General features: G+C 38.1%; 1 protein-coding gene across 6 annotated transcripts in view; it reads right to left on the reverse strand.

Moving 5' to 3' along the window:
* The window catches only part of LOC124378641 (immunoglobulin-like domain-containing receptor 2), a 35,916-nt gene that overhangs the window by 8,676 nt on the left and 12,421 nt on the right, over positions 1–14,819 (reverse strand). For 4 of the 6 annotated variants that reach the window (XM_046838385.1, XM_046838384.1, XM_046838383.1 and 1 more), the window contains exons 3-7: positions 14,607–14,726; positions 7,415–7,471; positions 4,442–4,588; positions 1,684–1,863; positions 7–123 (exon numbers count right to left, since the gene is read on the reverse strand). In XM_046838385.1, coding sequence (XP_046694341.1) covers positions 7–123; positions 1,684–1,863; positions 4,442–4,588; positions 7,415–7,471; positions 14,607–14,726 — 621 coding nt within the window. The remainder of the gene's footprint in view (positions 1–6; positions 124–1,683; positions 1,864–4,441; positions 4,589–7,414; positions 7,472–14,606; positions 14,727–14,819) is intronic. The other 2 variants (XM_046838388.1, XM_046838387.1) reach the window with 2 other exon arrangements.

The following is a 14,819-nucleotide window of genomic DNA, read 5'->3' on the forward strand; positions in this document are numbered from 1 at the left end:
GCTTACAATCATGACTGCTGTGGGACTTGGACGGGTTGAAATTCACCAGTTCTCTTTCCACATACTGCAGCACCTTCAGTGAATTCTGATCAGGTGTGGGCTGCAGACGATACCCACTGTGCACTACGAGGGAGGGACATGTAAGTGTGAGTGTGACTGCATTCATGTGCAAGACACAAAATTTCATGCTTGAGCGAAATTCAAAAATACATTTTATGTCCATATCATCATTCATGTCATTATCTGATCACCTCAACAATAATGGAACTATAATGAATGGACATTTGGTGTCACCAAGATGAAACCAGGTTCCTTTTTGAGGTTTCTCTCTCATTTTGTCTCATTTTTTTCTTCCCAGTATCGCTTTTGGCTTACTTATTAAGGATAAACTTATGAATTTAACAATGCATTATAATGTTATAATATTCTATAATATTCTGTAAAGCTGCTTTGTCTATTGTTAAATCACTACATGAAAAAATAGATCATCAGGAAGTACAAAATCATGCAAGGTTTGGTCAGAGTTTGGTCAATATTTAACGTAGAATATCACAATGTGAGGAAAATGATCTCAGTGATATTAAATGGGACTGGTTTACTATTTGAGAAACTGCAGATCTTTGTTAAAATATGAATAGGTTAATTAATAAACATTATTTATAAATAATAAATAATAAATATATAATACCATGCTCTCCGGTCTCAGGTGTGAAAACATACAGCATGTGATGTCAGTTATTCGCCTCTAGAAGCCGCTCTCGTAATGACAGCGGACCGGAAGCCGGAAAAACTACTGGTATGGATTTTTGCTGATAACCGATAGTTCCAGCAATGAATTATCGGTCTCTAGTAAAAATTGCACGGATCAAACTTTTCCCCCATTCTGATGTGAATATGACCTGAAACTCTTGACTTGTATCTGAATGATGGTTATGCACTCTGTTGCTGCCACAGGATTGGTTGATCCTTTGCATAAATTAGCAGCAGCACAGGTGTTACTATTAAAGTGGCCATTAACTGTACTGTATGCATGCTGTAGAATCTTTATAGCTCTGAAAACATTCGCTACATACAGTACTGCTTTGCTTAATGATAAAGACAGAAATAACAATAAATGCAGCGCCAAATGCTTTTATTCACTCTGTGGGTCTCTTATCGAGGGCTGTGTTTGCACACATTGACATTGATAACCTTTGCCTGATAAGAGCCTCTGAGTTGCATTGAACAAAAATAAAAGCACTACCAGCTATAATCCAACTGGTTCTTATCTGTCTATATTTCACAGCTGTTTGCTAAGCAAATACAATTTATGAGGCTTAAACAAGCATATAACTGTACTGCAAAGCAGTGTACTGTATCAATTGCGTCATCTCTCTGACACAATTGAATGGTATACATTTTCTATACCAGTTATTAAATTTGTATCTTAAGTATGTGTATTAAATCTTAGTAGAAACAACAAAAATAAAAACGCATATCACATGAAAAAGTTAGTGTATCAATACTGGGGAGAAGGCAAAACTATTTTTGGAAATAATAATCTAGTTTTTAGCATTTGGCTAATGCTATTGTGGTCACATCATTGTCAGACTAATCATGTAATATCAGCAAATTGTCATAACACAACATAACACAACACAACAATGTGCATTGTCTTTTGTGTAAAATGTGTGAAATATTTACCCAAAGACTGCTGAGGTGAAGGGATATTACTATCGATGGATGGCGCAGCAGACACCTTGGGTTCTATTAGTGAAGGAGGAGGGATAGGCACCATTGCGGGCATGCCTTGCATGTAGTACGGAGGGTAGATTGCTACTGGCGTGGAAGGTGATGTCTTTATTCCTTTTCCTGCTTCATACACTGTGGGGAAAGTATATTATTTAAAACACTAAGTATACAGTAGATGTTAGGTCCTACTGGCTCATGCAATCTCTTTGTACTATAGCAAGAAGATTGTAAAATACGGCATTCTGTAACACACACAATACAGCCTTATCTCGAACGTTAGCAATTGGAGTGGTTTATATAAATAGAAATGTCACATTATTATAATAAACAGCCAAATTCTTGTGGACATCAGATCCGTATTTGCTTGGGGAATACCCCATTTCCGATTTGGTCCCTTTTTGCTGTTATAATAGTCTCTGCTTTATATAACTTCTAAAGCAAAATAGAATAATGCACTTAATAACTCAAAATAATATATTAATCAGTGTAATAATCACAAGAATTGCTGCATGCAAGGCTCCGTCTCGACTATATTCAATGCCAGAGATCACCAGATCATTAACAGCCACCCAAGATCATCAGTACTAATGCAGCTACACACATTTAATGAACTGTCCTACTGTATATAGCAGGATAAATATCAGCTTTTGCATGCCAAACAGTAAATCCTAACCAGTGTTGACGCTAGACGTGTGCAATATCGACAAAAATATATATTTGGGGGGATTTTTATCAATAACGATAATAAGACGGTGTGTTATTGTGCTGGATAACATAAGAATTTTCCAGAGATTAATTAATTTAGTTGTTCCAATAAGTTAGGATTGATTTTTATTATTAATGGGCATTTTATACTTACCTTTATAAAGCAATACTTTCAAAAAATGTGCATTTTTCGAGTCAAATTCTTACATTTAATAAGTCATTTTGGCTGTTAACTAGCAAATGAAATCAGTATCCACAAAATTCATCTTTGCAATGCAGAGGAAATAGAAGCTGCATCTAAAGTGGCATTTAGATGTATTTAAACATGCTTCAATTCAGCTCAGAGGAACATGTATTGCTTTAACCCGCAGTTACAATTGCATAAATAATGTTTTGGTATTTTAAACATAAAACGTTGAATACGGATATTCGCGATAATTAAAAAAATTAAACTTTATATGTGAAATTAACACCGCCAGTAAGTCACTGTTAATAACTGAGTCAATGCGATTGAGCGAATCACTTGTTTAAATGATTCGGTTCAATCGAGACACAAAACAGCGCAAAACGAGACGCTCAGATACGCAACACGGTGCTGTCGTTTTGTTTGAAACTATATTTGTTGGCAAAATAGAGCAAAATAAATGTATCTTTAAAAATTTATTTCTTGTTTATTGAACTATTGTATAAAATCAATATCCACATAAATTAACTATATGATATGATATAAATGTAAATTTCTTTGCCCCCATATTTTTTTAAATGCATTATATTAGACTGAATTATAAAGTTAAAGAACGCACTCTAAATGCACAAGATTCTAACCTACTAGATTTCATCACGTAATATATGCGTTCAATCCGTAGTTGTGTTTTTTTTTATTTTGCAAATATATTCAGTAATGCCAAATCATTAAAACAACATTTACGATATTATCGTAGACGATATATATCATACGCCCCTAGTGGACACTAATGTCTTCTTTACTGTACAGTTCAAATAATCAGAGTATATTCATTTTTAGGGGAAACTTTCACTCCTCAACTTTACAGACTTGTTAAGTAAATGCATATATACATTTTGTTGAAAGAGAACCTGAGTTAACAAATCAAGAAGCTTTTATTGTCATTTCAACCATATACTGTATAGCTGACGCAGTACACAGTGAAATGAGACAACATTTTTCCAGAACCCTGGTGCTACATAAAACAACATAGAGCTACATAACAGAACATAGAGCTAAATAACTGAACAGAGAGCTACAGCTAACAGGACAGAAAGTTAAGGACTAAAGTAAGTGTCCTCACCACATAAAGTGCATCGTGTGCAACCTGGTGCAAACAGTGCAAGACAAAGACAGTGCAAACAAGCACTATAAACAAGAGTGTATGTGCAATCGTGAACGCAATGTTGTTCAAAAACAGCATGTAAACAGTATAATATGATTAATATATATTGGGTGGTGCTGAAGACACGGATGCGTACGAAGTAAAGTGGAATGAGTATTGAGTGCGTGTTGAGTTCAGGGTGTAACAGTTCAGTAACTATCGAAAACTCTCTATTTTTAATGAATTGCAATGATCAAATGATCTTTGACTGTTGATATTCGAGTACATTATGAAGCAAGAACCTTTGCACTTTTACTCATGCAGAAATGCAAAAGAAATACCTTTCCTAGTAATATAAAATGATTCTATTGAAATGATGCACCTGCTGCACACTGCTACAACTAATTGTAGATAGCTACTAAAGTTGAAAGACCACACAGAATCCGGTTTGTCTGATTTGAGCGAATAGTTTGCATGTGTTGTGTTTCTGTGTCATACGAAATAAAACTCAGAAAATCTCAGTTTACATGTCACATGATGCTTCCGTTATGCTTTGTTGCATTAGTACATCAGTCAGACCTACACAAACTTATCGTGAGAGCCTATGAGCTCATGTATACAGAAAGATGACTCCAGACGACTTGACAGATTATGCCAGATTGAGTGGATGTACTCACAGTGACGAGGACAACAGCAGGTTTCGGGGCAGCAACAGCATTGCACGTAGCAGCAGCAGGAATGAGGACAACATTGACACCAGCACACACCCGCCAGGACAAAGAACAGGATACTACCCAGAACTACAGCTCCTACAAACACCCACTCTGAAAGAAAATGCACAGTGTTGGGATTAGAAAATAATGGATCGACTTTGTATGATCAGTCACAATATATGCTTGTATTGGCTGACATGACCATAACACAAGTCCTTTACCCTACCACAGGTATACAATATACACTTTATTGAAAAGGGTATTGGGACACCTGACTTTTCCAGCTATTTGTGATTCTTTCCTAAAAAGTATGGAGGCACAAAAATGTATAGAATGTCTTTGGCTGTGGTTGCATTAAATGTTTCCTTTACTTGAACTAGGAGACCCAAAACTGTTCCAGCATGACAATGCTTCTGTGCACAAAGCCAGCTGCAGGAAGATATACTTTATGTAGGTTGGATTGGAAGATCTTGAGTGGCCTGCTGTAGAGGTCTGACGTCAACCCTATTGAACACCTTTTGGATAAACTGGAATACTGACTGCACCCCAGGCACAAATCTCCACAACCACACTCCATCTTGTGGAATAACTTCCTAGAAGAGTGGAGGTTATTATAACAGCAAATGGGGACTAACTGTAAAATGGGATGCATGGTCAGGTGTCCAAAAACTTTTGTCCATAAAGTGTATATTGCCTGAATGACAAGGAAGATAATTACAGTCTTAAAGCAGTGACACTCATCATAAAATATCAGTTCTAATACTTTTCAAGGGAAGAAGGTAGAAATCCTGTTGAAGAAAAGATTACAATTACAGGCAGTTCCACAAACATGCCGTATTTACGTATAGCAAAACGACGATATTAACATATACGTAAGTAAATGGATTAATCAGGAAAAATGGTTGATTCATTACGTCCGCAAACACAAATCTAAACAATCTGAGAGAACCATGGACATTTTGATAACACTATGAACAAGCAGTCTGATTATGTCAAGGGCAAAAACAAACCTAGCCTGGCCTAGTAATATGTCCTTTACAAATTGTAGGATTTTATGTTTATATATGGTGTTTTATCACCAATACACAAAAATATTTTTTTGTTTTAGAGTGCACAAAGAGCATCTTACTTACAGTATTATAAGACACAAATCAATATACTCACATTCTTATGAGATATAAACCAAATATACTGACATTATTATAGGATATAAACCAATGAATACACATTATTATGGGATATAAACCAATGTACACATTATTATGGATATACTCACATTATTATGGAATATAAACCAATATACTCACATTATTATGCGGTGTACACCAATATACTTACTTTATTATGGGATATACATCTATATACTCACTTCATTTTGGAATATGAAGCAATATACTCACATTATTAAAGAATATAAACAAATATACTCAAAGTATTATGGTACATAAGCCAACATACACATTATTATGGGATATAAACAAATATACTCCCATTATTATAGGATATAAGACAACATACACATTATTATGGGATATAAACCATGGATTATGGTGTTAGCAGGTATTGTTATTGTTAGCTGGTATTAGCTGGTATATGGTGTTAGGTGTTAACTGATAATAAGTAATTGATTACTGAACAATAGCATAGAATGTTCTCAGGACAAAATTAAATGAGTTTTGGATGTCAAAACCAAATAGTTTAGGAGATTAGACTGTAGAGGTATGTTGTACATCATGACTACAGCACTCACTGAAGATAAGACTTAATAATATCAGCTGTGACTAATGTTGTAAAATTCTGTTTGTGCTTCATGAGTCAGCCTGAACTTAGATGTTCATGTAAAGCTGCTTTGAGACAATGTCCATTGTCAAAAGTGTTATAAAAATAAAAATGAATTGAATATTCATACTGCTGAGTACTAACATTGCTCTCTGTACTTCTGTTTAAGACATTTGGTTGTGGTTAATTAGCTGAAAAACCATACGTATTTCCAGAATCAGTCTGATATGAAGGAAAAAAAATTGGACAGCTTTATTGCTTCGTGGTAAAGAACATAACACTATATAGCATTTTAGAAGATACATTATATCGACAACATTTTGAGTAGACACTGACCATAAGATCTCTATGTGCTTTTTAACATCCATTTATGTCCCCATTTGCTGGTATAATAACCTCCACTCTTCTTGGAAAATGTTTCACCAGATATTGAATTGTACATGTGTAGATATGTGCTCATTTAGCAACAAGGGTGTTAGTAAAATCAGGTAATGATGTGGTGTAGTCAGATTTCAAGTTCATCCCAAATGTGCTTGATATGATTGAGTTTATAGCTCATCTTTCACTCCCACGTATATAAACCATATCTATGGGTTTCCTAGTTCAAGGGGAAATATAATGCAACTGCATCCAAATACGTCCTATACAAGTGTGCCTCCAGCTTTTGGTAACAGTTTAGGAAAGATCCACACAAGGCTGGAAAAGTCAGGTGTCCCAATACTTTTATCCATATAGTGTAACAGTTTGGCTTTGCGTATAAAACATAATTGCAGCACAACTCGTTTAAAACGATAGGTAAAATAAACACATTTTTAAAATCTCAATTCATTTTTATTTGTATTGTGCTTTTAACAATGGACATTTTCTTATCCCTACTAAGTGAGCCAGTGGGGACTGTGAAAAGAAAAAGTTCTCTGAGATGGCATAAGGAAGAAACTTTGAGAGGAACCAAACTCAAGAGGAAACCCATCCTTATTTTCAACGAATGTCCAGTTATTAAAGATAAACGATTTTGAGGAGTGCAGTAATGGTGATTAACTAACACCTTTAGATTCAGGTCTGAAACAATGCTGTATTTCATCTAATGTCTATGCAGTCATGATAAAGAAAGTTAGGTGATTGGTGTGAAAAACTAAGGCAGGTGGGAAGTTCCCATACCTGGCATAATCTCCAGATCTATCTCAGGCAGGAGATCGTCAGCCACACCTGTCTGACCTGGAGAGAAAAGAGACAGAAGGAGAGGAGGAAGAAAAGCAGAAGTTAATCAGCCAAAAAAAAAGAGGTGCAAGATAAGATTTGAGAAGAGTGTTGGCAAGAAATTGATGGCTGGCGCATGCAGCAGAAAATTTAAGAGAAAGAAAGAATCGGCTGACCTACCTGTGGAAGGCTGGCAAATTGTGCACTAGTTTGCATATACTGGGTTACTGCATGCATGATTGTGTTAATGAGGGTAGCATGTGGCACTGATGAATCTAAACTGATGCTTCAACTCAGTTAGAGTATAAAGGAGATGCACTGACTGTGTTCACTTCAAGACTAGTGTCCACTGAGTTTGTCAACAATACAAATAGTGAGAAACCAGTCTGACCGTTCACATTCACACAACACATACCTATTCACATGATGCTAAAAACTCATACTTCCACATATCCATCCTTTCTATTTATAGGAGGTTCCTGAGGTTTTCTTTGGGGGGCAAAGCTTAATCAATATTGGGTCCTCCCGTTCGGCCTGGTGCTCTCCCCCCGCACCTTCACAAAATGCATGAATGCGGCTTTGACCCTGCTGAAGCTTCGGGGCATCCGCATTCTGAACTATATCAACGATTGGTTGATATTAACTCGATCAGAGCTTCTGGCAGTCCGACATTTTCGCCTGTATGAAGGAGCTGGGGTTAAGACTAAACACCAAGAAGAGTATGCTTTCTCCAGTACAAAGAACCACCTTCTTAAGCGTGGTGTGGGACTCAACCGGTATGCGGGCACAGCTGTCTCCTGCTCAGATCAAAGCTATCCTCACGACAGTCAATAGAGTGAGAGAAGGTCAGTCACTCACTGTATAGCAGTTCCAGAGGCTGCTGGAAATCATTGCAGCAGCCCAGTGTGATTCCACTTGGCCTCCTGCACATGTGACCTCTACAGTGGTGGCTCAGAGACAGAGGGTTTTCCAGAAGGGGCAATCCACTCTGCACTATCAAGGTCTCGCTCTGAGCCCTTCAAGCCTTAGATATGTGAAAAGAACCTGCGTTTCTGTCTCAGGGCCACATACTGGAAGCTCCTTGCCATCGTGTAATGCTAACGACGGATGCATCCCTCATGGGGTGGGGAGCGGTCATGAGTGGAACAAGCACATTTTATATGGCACATAAACTGCCTGGAGATGCTGGCCGTGTTTCTGGTTCTGAAACACTTCCTGCCAGACCTGAGGGATCACCATGTGCTGGTCCTTACACATCGGTGGTCTCTTACATCAACCACCAGGGGTGTCTCCAATCTTGCCCCCTATACAGGCTGACATGGCAGATCCTCCTGTGGTCCCAGGGGAAACTGCTCTCATGAGGGCTGTCAACATCCCTGGAATTACCTCCGCTCAGAGTTATAGAGGCAGTGGCCCCCTGACAGGGTACAGTTCTTAGCAGCTGGTCTCTCTACTGATGAAGTGGAGATCATCCTCTAATTCAGAACTCCCTCTACGAGGAGGTCGTATGGCCCTAAAATGGCCCCACTTGCTGGGCAGTCGCATTGTGCTGGTGGCTCTGTCAGAGCCCCCCTTCGAGCCATTGGCCGAGGTGGCCCTTAGGTATCTGTCTATCAAAACTGCTTTCCTTCTGGCTCAACTATCCTGGAGTTTACCCCTGGCATGGCCAGTGCCTTCCTTTACCCTAAACCAGGGCATGTACCTAAGGTGTCCACGGCTCCCTACAACCTGTCATGCTCTACCTGTCATTCTACCCTCCTACTTTTTAAGCCCCTGACCACAAAAGACCCAAAACGGACACGTAGTCGGTGGAGAAAGTTGGAGCAGCTGTTTGTCTGCTATGGCCCCTATAGGAAATGGTTTCCTGCCAACAAGCAGACTCTCAGTAGGTGGATTGTGGATGCTATTGCCACACTCCCTGCATCCCTGCCGCGCTTCCCTTTTCATTTGCAGAAGCTAGCGTTGGCTCCACTGCATGCGCTCCACTGCATGTAGCTTCCTGGTCATGACGTCACCCTGCCGGTGACGTCACGTCTTGCTGTTGGCTGGATTACACACGTGATTCAGAGTGTGTGTCAAATAACGATATTTTCAAGTTATGATGGGGTCATCGGAACGCATGTCCAACGTAAATCAGGGACTACCTGTAGATACTTACATTACGCTGGCACATTGTTTTGATAACATTTAGAAGTTCAAGAGTACTACTCTTAACATCTCCATGTTGGCTTTCGGTTATTAAACCAATAGTTTCAAAATTCATAACTATCCCTTTATTTAAATGCATCCTCACATTCTCAACCATGTACCCGACTGTACAAAACAGAAATCACTCCTCATAACAAAACCACTAGTTGATGGCGAGGTCTACTTTTCACTTGTGAACTATTATTAGCCATAATAACAGTTATGTTATAAGTCCATCACAGCTTCTAGATATTGTTAGCTACTTAGCTCTTCAATATAACAGATAAAATCACAATCCTTGCCGATTTAAATGTATACACATTTATACCGATTAGCCATAGCATTAAAAACACAAACAGGTGTTAGTAAATAATAATGATTATCCTATTGCATAGCACCTGTCAAGAGGTGGGATATAATAGTCAGAAAGTTAATGGTCAGATCTCTTTCACTGGAAGTAGAGAAAAATGAAAGGAGTAAAAGTAAGGAGTAAATTTTAAGACTAGACGAATGAGTCACTGCACCTCAAAAACATTGTCCCTTTTTATGGAATGGTTTTCCATAAAATAAATCTGATCTAGTTACTGGGAGGATAACATCATAGACTACAGGTAACCGCTGAAATCTTTGCATGTGCATACTGTACACATACACGACTCCACAAATGTAAATAAAAACACGGACACATTGGACCAAATGCAAGACTGTGCACTTGCATGCTTTCCAGACTTATACTTTGCACTGTACACTTTATACACACATACTCATTACTTATGTACATTTGTAATTCAGGTATTTTTTATTGCTTATGTCCTTATAATGTATGCTATTGGCTGCTGGATGAATTTCCAGAGTAAGAATTCAGTGCATGAGGTAACAGACTGTTTCCTGTATTATTGACAATGGATACCTGATCCATTGAGGCCCCACCTCACAACTTGTAGGATTTAAAGGGTATGCTGTTATAGTCTTGGTTCCAGATACTACTGCCCACCTTTAAAGGTTGTGTGGTGTCCATGCCTCAGAAGGTCAAATCTGTTTTGGTAGTTTAAGGACCTATACAATATTAAGCTTTTTAGTTTTTTAAGTCTGATTGACTGAGCAGACTCTTGATCTAGTAAGACATCTAAATAAAACACTGTTATAAAGTGGCAGTACTGATAATTAAAAACTTTGTTTAGAGAAATTGGCCATTAAGTTGTGAACATTTTGTAGAAAAATGCACCCAAACCAGCATCAAACAAGTCTTACTCCATGCCTTTTTTCAAAAACTACCAATCTTTGATCTGTACTGCATTGTTCGGGACAGACTGCTCAAGTGTTCAAAGCAAAACAAGCTGAACAAAGTTGTAACAGACAGAAATCAAAGGGGCTTATATAGAGATCTGGCCCTGGACCTCCTGGGCAGTGCTAGTGTATGCTTAGATCCAAAAAGGCTTAACTCAGCCAGAGCTTGGAATTTGCTCTCTATCCTGAGGTCAGGGATGTAATTCTTTTTAGCATGACTACACAGTGTACAAGAATGCGCCACTCGTTCGTGAGCGTGCTTGTTCTCGGGATCTCCTGCCACTCCTTATGAAACGTATGAGGCTAAAACACTACAGCTTTTAGATAGGATAAGTACAGTTGTTTTGCTGTTTCACATCATTCTCTTACTGACCAGTGGTAATTACTGCATCACATGATGCTTTATCAGCTCATCTGCAGCCACTCCCAGTAATAATCCAGACAAAGCAAAACAAAATGTAAACAAAAGAAAATAGCCTTGCAGTCTGGAGAGGCTGCAAGGCCTCAAAACCAAGTACATGGAAATATATACTGTGTGTGTGTGTGTGTGTGTGTGTGTGTGTGTGTGTGTGTGTGTGTGTGTGTGTGTGTGTGTATATATATATATGTAACAAGTTTCTGAAACAGAAACAGATTTGGTTGCAGCTTATCGAATCTCATGTGTAAATAAATTTGCTGTTGAAAGATCATCAGATCAATGTCTAGCTACAGAGCTATGGATGTTGAATTTGAAAGAAAAAAAATAACAACATGCTTTTATAGACTTTTCATTTAATTTGCGCTCTCATCTGATTACAGAAATGACGATGTGGCTTATTTACACAAAAGGAGAAAACTTGGGACAGAAAGGACAGGAAATAACATGTTTAGTCTCTCTGGCTAACATTCAAAATGGGTGCCTCTTTGGTTTAGTCTGTAATGCAGTTGAAAAGTTTTATGTAAAGTAACAAAACATATTCATTACAAATAGTCTTATTTATAGTCCCAAACTATAACTCAATAGCAAAACATTCAAATGGTGACAATTGTCCCCATTCAACCATGTTGGCTACACTGACATTTTTAAGCGAGGATTTTTTAATAGCTGGACCTCTGGTTGAGCAAATGCACTTAAAATAGCCTCACAACAACCCCCGTCCACCCCAGCCGTACATTCTCTTCTACCATCTTTTTCCCTCCGGCTCACTCTTTCTCGTTCTCTTTCATTTACGCTCATACAATAGCTGCTCACGTCATCCTCCATTGGAAGACACAGAACGTCCTTCTGTTGCCATGGGAGCATGTCTCCAAGTGGATGATGCTTGAGTATGAGAATGGTTGGCACCTAAACACTGTTCATTGTCTCGAGTATGACATCACATTCAGGCTTTTTTTTTTTTAAAACACACAAACACTCATTTGACCTGTCTGTATAGGGTGTATACACTCTAGTAATAGCAGCCTCAGCCTTGGCAAGATAGAAGACATCACACCAACTCCATTTGATACACGCACTGTTAATGTTCCTGAGAACCAAGGAATCTTCTAAATATAGGTAGAACATCTGGCTCAATTTTTTTCCCCAACCGTATACATTTGTAATTGAAAAATCCAAAATCTTAATAAATAACGTGTGAACTACGCTGAGAAACTTCAGAAATTCTACTAAACACTTTTTAAATTACAGACTTTTCCACAATTTGTAGTGTAATTACCTGGAGGTAAATCCAACTTAACTGGACTTACAGTATATGGACAACTATAAGTATTGGAACACCTGACTTTTCCAGCCATATGAGGTTCTTCCCCAAACTGGTACCACAAAGCTGGAAGCAAACAATTATATATGAGGTTTTTGGATGTGGTAGCAATAGATTTTCTCTTCACTTGAACTTGGAGACCCAACATATTCCAGTATGTCAATGCCTGTGCATAAAACCCAAATCCATGTACATATGGTTTAGATAGGTCAGGATCTTGAAGTGACCTGGTACAGAGCTCTGATCTCAAAACTATTGAACACCTTTGGGATGAATTGAAAATCTGACTGCCCCTCAGGCCTCCTTAAAAATATATCAGAACCTTACTTTATAAAGACCCTTGTAGCTGAATGAGCACAAATCTTCACCAGCACAGTCCGAAGTAAGAGTGGAGGTTATCATTATTACAGCAAACGGTTGGATTTGTATGTTTAAATTAATCTACACAAAAGCTTTTATTGCATAGGTATTCACCTCCATTGCTGTGTTGCTCCCTAATGTAGTTCTGTGCAACCATTTACCTTCAAATATCCAATAAATGTGTGCAGTCATAGATATTTTTGCGAGCTATATTAATTTCTCCGTTCCCCTCAATACTATGAGATATTTTGTCTATAGTCTTAACATTGCCAGTTCATGTAGAAAAGTCAAAAACTGATGAAGCTCACTCATACAGCTCTTCCCGATTGTATTTTAGACTAAAAACCCACTAGAAAAGTTAATTTCACACATTCTGAAAGTAACAGTTTAAGAGGTGCAGCAGTAAATCATGCTGCTTAACACAGTAGACGAAGTCTTTAACGAGTAGCGCGGTGGTTTCCCAGTGAGGCATTTGTAAAGCAGCACCCATAATTCACAGGGGCTTTAAAAGGCAGAAGAGCCTGGCGTCTTTCCTCCTGCCTATAGTTGTTGTGTAATGGGTCTGAAAATGTACGAGGACTGATATTGTTCCAATGTGAACAATTCTGAGAAGCCATTAATAAATAAAAACCTACAGACATGTCATGAAGACAGAGTGAGGGATCGGTTACGTTCTAGCTATTTTGGTCTCTGTCTTAGTGGTTGAGGAAGAGGAAATTGTTCTCAAAGCGTGACCTTACATCCTAAGCAGATAGCTGGAATTTGTCACTTCCTGTGATATGGTGTAGTCTTTGATGGAAGGAACCTTGCTGTTCACTAAAACGTACGGGTCGTTAAGAAAACCGATCACCTTCGAATAGAAAGATGAGTTCTATATAAAAGAAAATGTCTGCTTTCATATACTATATATATTTATATATACATACTGTATTACATTCTATTTAATTCCAAGTGCTCAAATGTGTTGAACATCTTTAAAGCAAGTTCTATAGAAACCACTCAAGATATCTTCCACTCTAACTGTATCTTCATTCAGCTGGCTTTGTGTACAGGGGCATTGTCATGCTGGAACCTGTTCGGGTCTCTGGGATCTAAAGACATCCAATACAATTGTGTACTTTCAAAGTTGTGGTAACATTTTGGGAAGAATCAATCAGAATATGGCTGAAAAAGTCAGGTGCCCTAATACTTTTGTTTAAATAATGTATCTTGTTAGATATCTTTCATAAGCTTAAGTTCACTGTGAATGCCTTAAGGTAATATATACGGTACACGGCCTCAGCTACCAAAGTTAATCTCCCAAAAAACATACTTGTAGATGGCTGATTCATGAATTCATAAATGTGTTTTATGGTGCAGTACGATGAACAAGTGTTTAATTAAGTATCTCTGGTCAGACCAGTGTTCCCAGGATAAGTTCCAGGTCTACTAAAACTGATGATCATGAACGATTAGTCAAGATTTGAGAACGACTTTTTTCAAACAAGTATCATATGCATTAGATTTCTTCACAATAGAGTGAGAACATTAGCTAGACTTTCATTGTAGCAGATTTTCATTTGTAGTATATGGTGGCTCACCCAGAACAAGGAGTTCCACATAAGCTTCATTCGGGCCCTCTAAATCATCGGCAATCACCACCTTGCAGTAATAAACACCACTGTCACCCCAGTGCAACTCTCCGATCCGCAGGTCAGCCTCTGGGGAAAAATGACATAAAACAAACGGAAAATGTGCCAGAGTTAGCGTTCTAGCAAAATTCAATAAGAACAATTTTTCATTTTTAAGGAGAA

This window comes from Silurus meridionalis, chromosome 24 (genome assembly GCF_014805685.1).
Source record: "Silurus meridionalis isolate SWU-2019-XX chromosome 24, ASM1480568v1, whole genome shotgun sequence".
NCBI lineage: Eukaryota > Metazoa > Chordata > Actinopteri > Siluriformes > Siluridae > Silurus > Silurus meridionalis.